The sequence below is a fragment of the Protopterus annectens genome, chromosome 2.part1 (assembly GCF_019279795.1).
Source record: "Protopterus annectens isolate FY-2018-M chromosome 2.part1, PAN1.0, whole genome shotgun sequence".
In the NCBI taxonomy this organism is placed as follows: Eukaryota; Metazoa; Chordata; order Ceratodontiformes; family Protopteridae; genus Protopterus; species Protopterus annectens.
Window position 1 is genome coordinate 264,447,136 of NC_056729.1, and position 14,619 is coordinate 264,461,754.

The 14,619-nt window shown below is 40.5% G+C and overlaps 1 protein-coding gene across 1 annotated transcript in view; it reads right to left on the reverse strand.

The window, feature by feature from the left end:
- SLC39A8 (solute carrier family 39 member 8) overlaps positions 1-14,619 on the reverse strand; it is an 895,133-nt gene that overhangs the window by 246,553 nt on the left and 633,961 nt on the right. The window contains exon 5 of the mRNA XM_044062117.1: positions 8,657-8,746. Coding sequence (XP_043918052.1) covers positions 8,657-8,746 — 90 coding nt within the window. The remainder of the gene's footprint in view (positions 1-8,656; positions 8,747-14,619) is intronic.

Genomic DNA, 14,619 nt, shown 5'->3' on the forward strand with positions numbered 1-14,619 from the left:
AGAATTGTGAGTTCCTTTTCATCTTTCATGTGGCCATTAGAGTGAGGATGTTTCTTCAAGAGTTTACAGACATTCTGCATTTGTCGGTAGTGGTTTCCCAAAACTGGTTAGTATTGAGTGGTCAGAGAATGTGGGTTGACAAGAAGGCTGTGATTCTAAGATAAGAATTACTCGGCATTATGAGAGTTTTTGGCCTTTGCTCAATGGTTACTTTCATTCCCCATCTTTTGTACAGACTTTTGACAGTTTTCCAACATGGCATATCCACAGCTGTTCATTGTGCTACCTGCCTGTTGTATAGGTTATCATCACCTTCACTTTGCAGACATTTTACCAGTTTATGACCACTGGCCTTGAGCTGCATGAGTTCAGGAATTTGTGGTGGAAGCGTGAGCACACAATGGAGACACACTAGTTTCTTCAATCTGAAGTTTATGCTTAATAAGCATTGTGCTGCTAATTGAGTGAAGATCTCACATAAAAATGGAATTTTCCTGTTTTGGGAGAGATCAGTTGCATCACTCTGACCAGCTATACTCTCTTAAGAGGTTGATAAGCTGAGCAGTCTGGTCTGTCAGCCCACTTATACAACTTTCCTCTGTAGAAGTATGAGTTGGCCACTCTCAATGTAAGATAATAAAAATATTTAATAACTAACAACGTGATTAAAAATACAACAAAAGAAGTTATGTCTTACCATAATGTTCCATCTGTGTTGTTGAGCTTCATTCATTCATTACTGATTGGTTATCGGTTCCATCCTCGAAACCAAGCTGGCCTCATACCAAGCTCTCATCAGCCAAAATCTTTCGAGCCAAGATCCTACCCAGAATGCTCTGCTCCCTGTTACCTCAGATTGAGTTTGCAAGTTGACAGACAAAGTAGAGACTACCTCTGGTCATAACAGACCTACAATAATGGAAAAAAAAGGAGTATATGAGATCAACCAGGAACCTCTGGAGGGGGATGGAGGGTGGGAAGTAATGAATGAATGAAGATCACAGCACAGATGGAATGTTATGGTAAGACCTAACTTCTTTATCTGATGTTGTTAATCTTCGTTCATTTTTTACTGATGAGACAGACTTCCCAGCTACCTGTATCCCTGGGTGGTCCTCATGGAAGGACATTCCTGAGCACCATGGAACAAAAAGAAGCTCTACCTCTGGAGGCCAAATCCAATTTGTAATGAAGGATAAAAGTATGAGGTTTGGCCCAAGTTGCAGCTGAGCAAATATCATTGAGGGAAGCCCTAGCATGGAAAGCTGCTGAAGTCGCCATAGACCTTGTAGAATGTGTTTTCAGTCTGTGAGGAAAGATGAGATTGTTTTTGTTGTAGATAAAGGTAATGCAGTTTCTCAACCATGACACCAATGTAACTTTTGAGACAGGATGACCTAGCCTTGGTCCAGAAAAGGCCAGAAATAATTGGTCTGATTTACGGGTAGATTTTGTTCTGTCCATATAACATTGTATTTGCCTGGGAACATCTAGGGAGTGCAGGCAATACTCTCCCTTGTTAGAATGATTAGGAAAAAATACTGGGAGGTCAATAGACCGTTCTGACACCACTTTCGGTAAAAAGGAAGAATTAGTTCTCAGTGATACTCTATCCTTATGGAAAATAAGGTAGGGACATTTGATGCATAAGGCTTGAAGTTCTGACAAATGTCTGGCTGATGTGATTGCAACCAGAAACAAACTTTTCCAAGAGAGGTACTTTAAATCACATGAAGTTGCAGGTTCAAGGGGGGGAGCTGTTAGGGCTTGTAGAACCAAGGCCAAATCCCAAGATTGTACTGGTTGTCTAAAGAGAGGTTTTAGGTGAAAAACACCCTTCAAGAAAGTCTTACAGAGTCTATGTAACATGAGTGAAGAATCCTGAAAGCCAATGTGGAAATTAGAAATGGCAGCTAAATGAACACGAATAGTAGAGGCTGACACCCCAGACTGAAAAAGATGTGATAAGTAATCTAAAACCACCGAAACTGGGGCTGACAAGGGGTCCAATTGTTTATTCGCTGCCCATAATGTAAACCTTTTCCATTTGCTGAGATAGATTAGCCTGGTGGACGATTTATGAGATGGGATAAGAATATTGTGCACTGGGGGAAGAGAGGTTATCCTGCCTGGCAATCATATGAAGTGGAGAAACTAAGCTGTCAGCTTCAAGCTTGTTAGATTGGGGTGAGTCAGACCCTGTGGATGGGAAATCAATGTTGGGGATGGATTGAGGATCCATGGTCAATCTAGCAGATGAGGCCAGAGGAAGGGGAACCAAACTTGTCGAGGCCAATATGGAGCAATGAGGATCACTATGCTTTTCAACTGCCATGCTTTCTTCAGAAATTGAGAGATAAGAGGAAGAGGAGGATAAGCATAAAGCAGACCCGAGGGCCAAGTGTGGACTAGAGCATCTCTCGGTGATTGTCCCCGAGGGGGGATCAGGGCAAAGTAGTTGCTGCACTTGTAGTTGGTTGCAGAGGCAAATAGGTCGCAGCAAGACTGGCCTCACTGGTTGAAAATTCTTGCTGTTATTACAGGGTTGAGGGACCACTCGTGAGGTTGTAGAATGCACCTGCTCAATTTGTCTGCTATCACGTTGGAGCTCCCGGGTATGTGCGTTGCAATTAGACAGCGGTTGGAAGCTATCACCCATTATCATATTCTCAAGGTCTCTCGGCATAACAGATAAGATCTGGTGCTCCCCCTTGCTTGTTGATGTACCAGATCACTGACATGTTTTCTGATTGGATCACAATAGTCCCTGACGGAAGGATGGAGTGGAATGCTTGCAACACTAATAGCACCACCCTCAGTTCCAGGACATTGATATGCAAATGGGCCTATATCTCTGACCAGTTTCCCTGACATAGTTACCCCACCCCATCAGGGAAGCATCTGTAGTCACTGTGGCTTTTGTCTGATGGGGGCTGAAGGGGCAAGACCATTGTTGGGGATTTTGAGACATCCACCAGAGCAAATCTTGCTTGCATCGCTAAGTTACAGTTATCTGAAAAGACAAGGGATGTTGTAGAGGGTACCACTGAGTGAGGAGTAACCACTGGAGAAGTCTCATGTGGAATCTGGCCAGAGGAACAATGGTGATCGAGGCTGCCATTGACCCCAAGAGTTGGAGTATGGACTGACCAGATGATTTGTGGTGACAGATTAGTGGCTGAACCTGTTGTCTTATTCTTTAAAGTCTGTGATCTGGAAGAGATGGTGTACAATTCCTTGTGCCCAACAGAACCTCAATAAATTCTAAAGATTGTGCTGGGGTCGTGTTGGAATTCTCCCAGTTTATAGTGATTCCCAGGTGTTGTGCTGTGAAAAGAGTGTAGTCTAGGGCTTCTTCCAGTAGATGCTTGGTGGGGGCGGTGATGAGCCAGTCATCTAGGTATGGAAATGTCTGGAATCTTAGAAGTCGGAAGTGAGCAATGACCACTGCCACGCATTTGGTGAATACTCTGGGGTTTGTAGAGAGACCGAAGGGCAGTACTTGAAATTGGTAGTGACTGGCTCCTATGCGGAACTGGAAGTATCTTCTTGAATGCTTGTCCATTTTTATATGGTAATACACATCTTGAAGATCTACAGAGCACATCCAATTGTCTTCTTCCAGAAGAGGGAGGACAGACTGAACCGTGACCATCCGGAATTTCTGTTTTTATAAATTTGTTCAGTTTGCTGAGATCCAGAATTGGTCTCCAGTCCCCTATCTTTTTTTGGCACTTAAAAGAACCTTGAGTAAAAACCGGTTCCTATCTGATCTAGGAGGACCATTTGGGTGACTCGTTTTTGTAGCAACTTTCAGATTTCATGTGCTGCTGCTTCCCTTTGACTGGGTGGGACATCAGGTAAGTCTCTGGGTGAAGTGGGACAGAGATGGAAGGGGATGCGATACCCTCTGGATAGTATCCGTTGTACCCAAGAATTTGTGGTTATGTTTTGCCAGGCAGTGGGGTACAAGGAAAAATGACCCCTGACTGCTTCCAGAGGTGAGCAGTCGGGCAATGCATCAGCAGTGCCAGTAGGGTTGCCCAGAGAAGGAATCTCTGGAACCCCAGTTTTGTGGACCTCCCCTGCTGCAAAAGGGGGATTTCCTTTGGAGTTTCTCCCTCTGCTTCTAGGGGAGAACTCGGCACATGTTTCATGAAAAGAGCAATATAATTTTCTGTGCCACATCTTCCTGCTCCTCTGATTTCTGGAGTAGAATCATCGAGGAGTGGAGTGTCGGACACCAACAGCAGCCAGGGTCTTGCCATCTTGTTCGCACCTTGCCAGTGTATCTTTAACTTTAGGGCCAAACAATGAAGCAGCCTTGATGGGGACATTCATAAAGGAAGCCTTAAAGGAGTCCACAAAGTCACAAAGGTGCATCCAGGCACGACGTCTTGTGACTATACCTGCGCCTGCCACTCTAGCCGCTCCTTCCGTTGTGTGAAATAAGGTGCATGGAAGAATTGGATATCGATTCTAGGGTCACTATCTGAGAAGCTATGTTGTCACGCACCTCATCAGAAACAGCTCCTGCCAAGGTTTCAGAGAGTTGGTTGATAAGGTCCCTCTGGAGCCTTGTAAAGTGTGCCAAGTAGTTCAAGGACCTTACGGCAAAGGTCGATGAAGCAAGCACATGCTTCCTGAGTCTATCGCCCAGGACTCCTTGTTCAGTGGATGGACAGTCTGGCTCTCTTCTGCCAAGTCTTTTTTGGTTGCAGGTGCCACCACCATGGCATCTACTGGAAGACCTTTTGACCAATGGGAATGCTCAGCTGGGGGAGATAAAATCTTGTCAGGTCTCAGCGGTATAGCTTCCAAGGTGTCAGGGGCTTTTCATGCACACTGGATGATGAGCTGGACAAGCTCATTGGCCGGTGGGGTAACCCAGGAGGTAGGGGGCTGGGCATGAAAGGCCTTCAGGAATACAGATTCCTCTGAGGAAAGGCTGGAGGACTTCCAGTAACCCCTCTGTCTTAGGATCTCAAGGATGTCACCAAAGCACACCTCATCAGAGGGTGACCGTGGGGACCCTACCCAGTCATCAAAGCCCATATCTTCTGTCAAAGACTCCTCAGTGGAGTCCATGTGCTTCCTCTTGCATGAAACCTTGCAAGGGACTTCCCTCAGTGGGGAGCTCTGGAGAAGATTGCAAAGAAGGGATCTCCTGAGGGGGAGAAACCTGAGGTCCTTTTGCCCAGTGTCCGGTGGTTGTGGCTTACAACAGCTGCGGCACAGAGGTGAGGGAGGACTATGACATTGAGGGCTTGCCAGCAAAGGCAAGCACCCTCTCCATGGCCTGGAAGGCCAGACCGCTGGAAGAGGGATGAATGCACAGAACCGAGCATGACAACCTCGGAACTGGGGTCACACCCCACTCCAATGAGCTGACCCCTAGACCAGGGTTCTCAAGAGGGCTGTGGAGCATGAGGGAAGGAGGATTCCTGGAGAGTGCCATAGAAAAAATTGGCATGGAACCAAGAATGCCTACCCCCCATGGCACAGCCACTAGCTTGAGAAGACACTGGTGCCCAGTGCACCAAGGGCCACAAGGACCACTCTGGCTCCAAAGTGAGGTCCACGGTTGGGGTCGGAGGAAGGGAAGCTGCTGTTGGAGGAAGGGGCTTTGATGCTTCCCTAGAAGTCAAAGGAGGAGTGTATGTTGGAGTCTGTGGAGAAATACGGTCAACTGGAAGAGGGAACATAGCTTTAGAGGGTTGAGAGAGACCCCGGGCCACAAGCAACTGGTCGACAAGCCGCAACACATCCTGTTCTGACAGGCTCCTGGTCGACCTCATAGGGAAACCTGAAGGCGATTCTGGCCTTTCTAAAAAAGGGCTATATTGGCTTCCAATAAACAGATCCAAGGAAGGAGAATACTTAGTCCTTGCTAGTTCGTGTGGTGCAGAGCCAAGAATCGAGGGTGTCTGCACTGAGGAGAATGGTGTTGAGGATATATGCGTCGATGGTAGCGCCATAGGAGTCAAGGGTGTCTGCACCATAAAGGGTGGTGTAGCAAATATCTGCACCAATGAATACGGTGCCATCGAGGAAGGTGTCTGCACTGGTAACGATGGTGCCAAACAAGACTGCACCAAACAGCATGCCGGTGCCGAAGGTCTCTGCACCATAGAGGACAGTATCGTCAAAGTTGGGTCAGAAGGAGTTTGCACCAATGGTGCTGAAGGAAAATGTACCTGCAGAGATGGTGCCAATAAAGGCTGGGACGAAAATGTTGGAGCTGTACGTGTCTGCACCAGGACCTCTGGTGCTGGTTGTGATAAAGATGACATGGCTGGAGTAAGAATTAACTGAGGTAGTGCCAAGGCTGGGGCCGAAAGGACCACAGATGGCAGCAACAAGCTCAAAATTTTTACCTTTTTGTGAGTCAACTTCTTCTGATCGCCAGGGGAGATGGTGAGCGACCTCGAGGAGGAAGAAGAAGACAGCCTCTTACAGGTTTAGCAGGAGGGGGTGAGCCCTCCAACCCAAAGATAGCCTTGCAGAAAGGAGTTTTAAGGAGGCCTTTCAGGATTAACTTATTCTTTCTTTCATTGAGAGTCCTGGTCAAGAAATTTCTACAAATCCCACACGGGGGATCCACTGAAAGGTGGGAGACATTCAGGCAACAGACACATAAATCATGGCCATCAGAAAGCGGAAACGTATGGCTGCAATCCGTACATTGTTTGAAACCAACATTACTTTTCTTGTCCGACATAATGAAATGAAGGAAGAAGAATGACAGTACCAAGAAGTTAAGAAGCTACCCAGAAGGGTAAGAAAGGGAGAAAAGAAGGATTACCAACAACGGTAATGAAGAATTACCTCAAAGGTAAAAAAAGGGTAATAAAAGGGAAAAAACTATAGGGAGAGAGTCTTAAAGTTACGATAAGGTAGGAGTATAGAGATAGTAACTGACTAAAAACTTTTTAAACACTAACAATATAGAAACTTTCAAAAAATTGTTCACTAAGCTGAGAGAGAGTGACTTGACATGGCTGTACAGCAATGCGGTAAACGAGATCTGAGGTACCAGGGAGCAGAGCTTTCTGGGTAGGATCTTGGCTCGAGAGTTTTTGGTTGATGCAAGCTTGGTATGAGGCCGGCTCAGTTCCGAGGATGTAACCGATAACCCATCAGTAAGGAATGAATGAAGATTAACAACATCAGATCACTAATTTCAATAAACAAACAGAATTCAGTCACCAGGAAAATGAAATTAATACTGTAGGATAGAAATCCAACATTTAGAAAAACAAAACTCTCTATACTCGTCTCACTTTGCACAAATTTGATGCGAAGAATATTATGAACAAAACTTTGACTAATTAGCTATAATTTCAAATCTAACTGAAGAACACTGTCCCTGATCTAAACTAAATGTTACAACAAAGCAAAGGTACACTTACAGTTCTTGGTGAGTCCTTTGAGCATCAACTATTCCACTGCTAAGTACAGCAACACAACTGTTCTCAACTTTGTACTCACCTGTGAACTCAACTCAGCTATGAACTCAACTGTTCTAATTGTCTTCAGCAGGCTCGTTTATAAACTAGGTTAACTGTCTTAACTGTTCTGGTTCTTATTTTCATTTCACACTTTGAAAATCAACAAATAGCTGTCCTTTTCAATTCATTCCTGTCTTTCAGTCTCTGGTACTAAACACAGAGCATCTGAACACATTCTGATGACATCATCTGTAGGTCAGATGACTCTGAGACAGTCTGCATTTAGAATCTCCTGTACAAACATGTGCAGTCAAAAATGTAAAATATCACTGTTCAACATTTTAAACATCCTGTACAGAGTATTAATCAACATACAAGAACATATTTACAATACCATAGCTAGTCATGCTGGCATATATTACACAAGTTAATCTGAAATTATGTACAAAACTTCAGCCAGACATGCTAGCACAGATGATGGTGTCTAATTTCTTCACAGCATGTACTATGTCAAGAGTTAATAACAAGTAATGCTAGCAAACTACTTCATTCTTTTATCCTTTACCTATTCTAATAAAGTATAAACACATTGTTTTATCATTTATTAAGTTGTCAAGTTATTAATTTGAATGCGTGCTATTACAGGGTTTTACTGTAGCAGGTGTTATGACTGGCAAAAGCTCTCAAGTTCTTTAAGGCTCCCTAAGGAATATTAAGCATAGAGCTTTATAAATGGAATTCTACTACAAATCTTTTAACCTTGGACACTCAGCAGAGCTGTGCTGAAATATTTCATAGATACAACCAAGCCAATATGTAATATACATAAAATGCATATAAAAGTTAAACTATATTCCAGGTGTCCTTTGTTAGACTTCAGATGTTTTGACAGGTAACAGTATCACAATAACAGTATTACAGGTTTTTACCACCAGTATTTTAATTCCTGTTTTGATAGCAGAATGTAGTCCAGTAACAGAAGCAACTACATGGGACTATTTTTTATTTCACTCATCGAATGTAGCATGCTTTTTTTCCAGTCAAATGAAAACAAAACTAATCAAAAACCTGCTGAAATGTATACACATGTTTTTTATTGTCATGTGATCATTAGTTCTATTAACGTGCTATTGTACAAATTAGGTTCTTCACCATGGATATTGTTAGTCCTGACCAGTATATGTTTCTACAATAAAATTACTTACAGTATTTGCATTCCAGCTGTTGAGGAGTTCCAATTCCTTAGTTGGTGTTTGTTTAGAAGTCTGAATAGACCCAGTGTGGCTGTGACCATGCTAAATTGAATTAGAAAAAAAAAACAATTGTTAATTGCTACAGTCTAAGGATTAAGGACACAATTCCAATTTTTTTAGACCAAGGTTTTGTAGAAAGTAACAAGGTCTCTTTCTTGTACAGTGTTTACTGCTTTTGGACTAGTCATGCAGTTCTGAACTCAGTTAATGATGGTATACTTTCAAGACATTTAACAAAAGAAATGGCTCGAGGGATTCCACAAAAACAAATAACCAGAGACAAGGAATCCAATCAGTCCACCGAAAACACGATGTACCACCAATGGTTCTGCTTCACATTACTGAAATCCTATAGCACTGACTTTCACAATACCTAAACAACAAACCCAAAACTACACAATACCGACACCTAAAAACGCTGACTTTCAAAACACCAAATAAAAACTGGCACACATTACATGTTCTTCCCTACACCACAACAGTACTAAAAAAAATTGTACACATTACATGTTATTCCCTACACCACAACAGTACTAAAAAAACTGTACAATGGCAGTAAATTTCATCACTAAACCACACACTTCAAATCAGAACGTAAACCGCAATATAACAAATTATCAACACACTAACAAATGAATCAAATTACCAACACACCTCCTAAACCTTACACAATATACACAACTATCTCAAACCTTTATTTTCCAATCCAGAATATCTAAAAGCCAACTACATGGGGGCTGTGCTCCCCACACACCCCTAACTAAATATACTATGCATTGTTCTTTAGACACTTCCAAAGTTTCTGGTTAAAAACCGTCCGCCATATTTTTTAAACCACAGAACTTTAAAGAGACATACCTATATTTCCAAAGCCTTATATAATATTTCCTGCACTCTTCTCATTTTCAGTTTTCAGTTTTACAATAGTCAGAATTTTAAAGGTTGGGCATTCTTTACTGTCACAATCTGGTCTCGGTATTCTGAAAGTCTGTGTTACGGGATTTCAGTAATGTAAAGTAGACCCCCACCAACAGATCTGTTTACCAAAAACATTTATTCAACACAGTACAATCCACATAAAGCAATTAAGATAAAAGTTAACTTAAGCACAATTAAATAAATATGCTTTTGTCTCCATACAGAATAGGACTTTATCAGAAATTTACACTAGTGTTAATTAGGTAAAATTAAGTCACATGTCAATATTCAATCTAATTACTCAACTGCATTAGCACTATTGTAAAAGAAAATAACATACAAGGCAAATGGAGAATAACATATACACCAACAGCTAAAAAACAATGGCTAGAGAAGGAAAAGAGTCTGTAGGGGTCCACAAAATTAGCAAGCACAAACAAAACAAGAACCCCAAGACTCAGATGGAGAAAAGCATAAATTTAATCACAACTAAACAAAACTAAAATATGCATATAAAACGAGTGTAAAAAATGGATAAGCACTTTTGGAGACTTCCTTCCTCATATCATCATTCATAAAATCCAAAAACAATTAATTCAGTTCTTCAACCAAACAATATCATTTAGGGCAACACCCTCTCATCTTAAGTATCATTGACCAAAAAGGGACAGGCCCATATCAGGCTAAAATCAGCCAGAGTTCAATGTTTAAGCCTATGGCCCTCTTAGCACAGGCTTTAATGGGAGGAGTGCATTTAAACCAGGAACTCTGTCAGCTTGTACATCGGCTATCCATTGGGCTTTTGCCACTTCTGTAAAGTTACGTAAATCACCTCCTCTTATATTCAGCTTACAAATCTGTAGTACTAAGGATGAAACATTATGCAGGGGATGTTTGTCCTTTTGTTGAAACAATGTGTTCCTATTATTCTACAGTCTAATATCACTTAAATGCTGCAAGATGCAATCTTTCAACCTTCTGTTCATTTTGCCTACATAAAACTAGTGCAAGATATACTACATTCTCAGTGCAGCAGTCAGCATAAAATTTAAGCTGATATACCTTTCCAGTAAGGGGATGTGTGAAACTCTTAACGTCAGCAATATATTTACATGCTTTGCAGTGTCGACAACAGAAAGTCCCAATCCTGTTCAAGCCAACAAAACCATTCACAGAAAATGAATTATTACTGCAGAGCAGACATTTAAGATTCATATTGTTCTTGAAGGAGAACCTAGGCTGTTCACCAACCACTGATTTAATCCAACCATTTGTGGTCAGAATCTTCCAATTCATTCTGATTATTTCACAGATTCCACCAATGTCACTGCTGTACATAAGTAGCAATCACGCCTATACAAGATTGTTCATTCATATTCCTCATTGATAACTCTGTATCATGAGTCCTTCGAAGCCAAGGTCTACCTCTAGTTCTTCTAAGTGCTCGACCATCATTAACAATATCCTTAATATACTGTTGATCATACCCACATTGCTCAAGCTTATCAATCAAATGATTCATCTCTTCATCAAATCCCCTTTCTTCAGTACGTAGCCTGGATATCCTCAGGGTTTGTCCTTTCACAATATTGGGAAAAACATGTCTGGGGTGCATACTGTCATGCCTTAAAAGCGCATTCCTCCAGCACTCTTTCCTATAAAGCATAGTTTCCAGTTGGTTAGCACTATTCAAAAAGACCCTGACATCTAGAAAATCAACCCCTTTGTTAGAGCTATTAACAGTAAAGTTTAGGAAAGAAGTGGTATTTTCCAAATATAAAACAAAGTGTTCCTGTTCAGTATTGTCTACCTTCCAAGGAAGGAAAACGTCATCCACAATCTTATCTTTCCACATGTTCTCATTAAAAATGAACCGCTCCTCCCAAAAGGCTGGGGCACATGGAGTTCCCATGGCAACCCTCCCATTGTTGCCAATAAAACTGATCTTGAAACAAAAAAATACTCTTCTCCAAAACTAAATGTAAAAGAGTACTTATTCTTTGAACAATAGAAACATCAAATATATCATGCTGAATAAGAAATTCTTTGGCAGCATTGATACCATAAGAGTTGGGAATAACAGTGAACAAACTGTTATCATCCATCGTAACAAACAACAATGTATCCTCAATTAAACTCTTATTCATAAAGTCACGAACAGAAACAAGGAAGTATGCTGTATCTTTAAGAACAGCTGAAGCTTTTGTTATGCTTCTCTCCATCCGAGTCTTGGTGGTTCTCATTTTCATTGTGTTTAAACATCAACAGCAGTAAATATAACAAATATATTATAAAATGTATGTATAACTTCTTTTGAACTTTACACCACTTAATCAAAACTTACCATCCAAAAAATAAAATATAAAACGTATAATGTAAAATATATCATTCAGTTTACTAAAATCTTTAAAACCTTATTTATTAAAAATAGTTACATTATAAATATATGTATTGATAATAAAAATGCAACTTCAAGTCTCTAAATAGAAATATTATAATAACGTCATAACTTTGCTGCCCTCCATTTTAGGACTGGGATAGCAGAAGTATTATTATTTATCTCAGGGGGTGTAGTAGCAGTTAGCTTCAATTGCCAATATAACTTCTTGTACTCAATTTTAGTTTCCTATGCTCCCCTCCCCTAGGGTTATATAATATCCAGTATTTCACATAAGAACAATTTAAAACTTTCACAGGAGATAGAATGTTTATATAGGGCATTATTTGTATTGTGATGTTCAATATCATAAAAATGTTTGTATATATGTTTCCTTAATGGTCTCTCCGTCTTCCCAATATAGAAAGCAGGATACGTACTACATTTAGCTATGTATACAAGACCACTGCTGTTACAATTACCATGTTTTAAAGTTAATGTGTGTCCACTAATAGCTTTTAAATGGATTTCTCAGTCTTTCAATATATATTTGCACTGCCCACATGTTCCACATTTTGTGTACCTTTATTTTCAGTATTTTTACTATTTAAATGATTACTGCCTGATTTTTCTAAAATAGCTTTAAGATTAGGTAAGGTTTTAGATACAAAATGGGGTGAGTCACCAAATAATTTGTAAAGGTCATTTTTGGCCCTATAAATCATTCATTTTTGCTTAATTAAATTCCTAACTTTTTCCATACCTATACTGTAAGGAAGACAAAAGCCCTTTCAAAATCACTAGGGCTTGGGGAGTTTATATCAACACCTATATTAACTATAGAAAGTCCTAGAAGGGGAATATATTTCACCCACCCTTGAATAATCTCCAATTTAATAGGCCTTAAAAAGATATGGGATAACCCCTCTTAAGGAGCATATTCTCTAAAACAATAGCTTCTTTAATCAATTGCTCCTTCTTGGAGGTCATTCTAGCTACTCTAATAAATTGGCCCTTTACCAAATTCTTCTTATAAGGTGGAGGGTGAAAAGTATCAAAGTAAAGGTACATACTGGGAAAAGTGGGTTTCCTATAAATAACAGACTCCAAACTCCCTCCATCAATAAAAATATTTGTGCCTAAGTAATTAATATTGTCAGGATGATAAGCATACATAACCTTTTAAAAAATCAGAGGTGTTCATAGGTTCATAGGTTAGTACTAAGCTAACTGCCCTTGCGAGCCATTTTAAGCCTAGCCAATTATCCCTTGTGAGACTAAAACCCTGCACCTTGTGTTTGTAAGGCAAACACCTTAACCATTAGGCAACCCTCCTTATTAATATAATCAATTAATTCATTTATGAGATCCACAGTACCATTGCAAAAAATAAATGTATCATCCAGGAACTTCAATTAAAGCTTACAAAAAGGATAACATCGGGAGGAAAAAATAAACTGTCTCCCAAGACCACACAACCAAATTTGCATAACAGGGAGCATAGCGTACACCTTGGAATTGTTTATAAATTTCACCTTCAAAACATATAAAACAATTAGACAGTACTAAGTTCATACTTTTGAGACAGGTAGCTGATTCATAAAACAGTAACTGCATACTCATTACTTACATGAATAAAGTACTCCCAATCCATATGAAATCAAGATAATGTACACATATATGTAAAGCAAGAAAATAATTTAATCAGAATTGAGGGTGTACTAATTGCTTTGAAATACTTTACTTCATCATGAACACTATCCAATAGGAGAAGAGTGAACTAAAACGAAAATGGTACAGAAAATGGTACAGAGGCTGGGAGCCCTGAGTGCAACCCAGATGACATGGGTTTGACAGGTAGCCAAGTTCCCTGAGGAATTAGCTCAGGGTTAGGAAGGAGCAGCACTTTTGCTGACTCACCAATCCTTGTTGGTGGGATAGGGTATCTGGTTAGGGCTGTAGACTATGCTGGAAACTCCAGCCCTGCCTCAAGAAATGGGACTGTATACTGGCAGATTACATATGACTTCCTAAAATGATGGCATCACATGCCAGACACAGGGTGGGAACTATCCAAGGAAGAGGAATTGTCTCAGACCAACTAATGTCCCAGCTGGTAGTGTTAATTTTCCACAGCCAACAAATAAATGAATGGGTCAGAAGGGTGAGGCAATGACTTAATATGTTATGAAATGAGGTCTGACAAAATAAAAGAAAAAAAAGGCATAAACAGCAGAAAAGGGATAATTTAAAAATACTAACTAGTCTTTGTACTGAGCTATAAACATGCCACCAGTAAAATATCGTGAGTGGTAGCCTCAGTATTCTAAACCAGTGGTCAGCAACCCGTCAGTCTTCCACCCCTCTGAAATGGCTTCCTGTAGCTTTCAAAAAATAATATGGAAATAAATAATGGCTATTTTTATTTTATTTATTTGTTATTTAACATTTGTTTACCGGGAAAAGTCTAACTTGGAACAAAGCCAACTTTCAGCAGAGGCCCGGGAAGAAATGATCCAGACCCATGTCTTTGTAATGTGGGAGGAAACTGGAGTACCCGGAGAATACCCACATGAACACAGGGAGGACATGTAGACTCCGCACAGAAGGCACGCCAGCC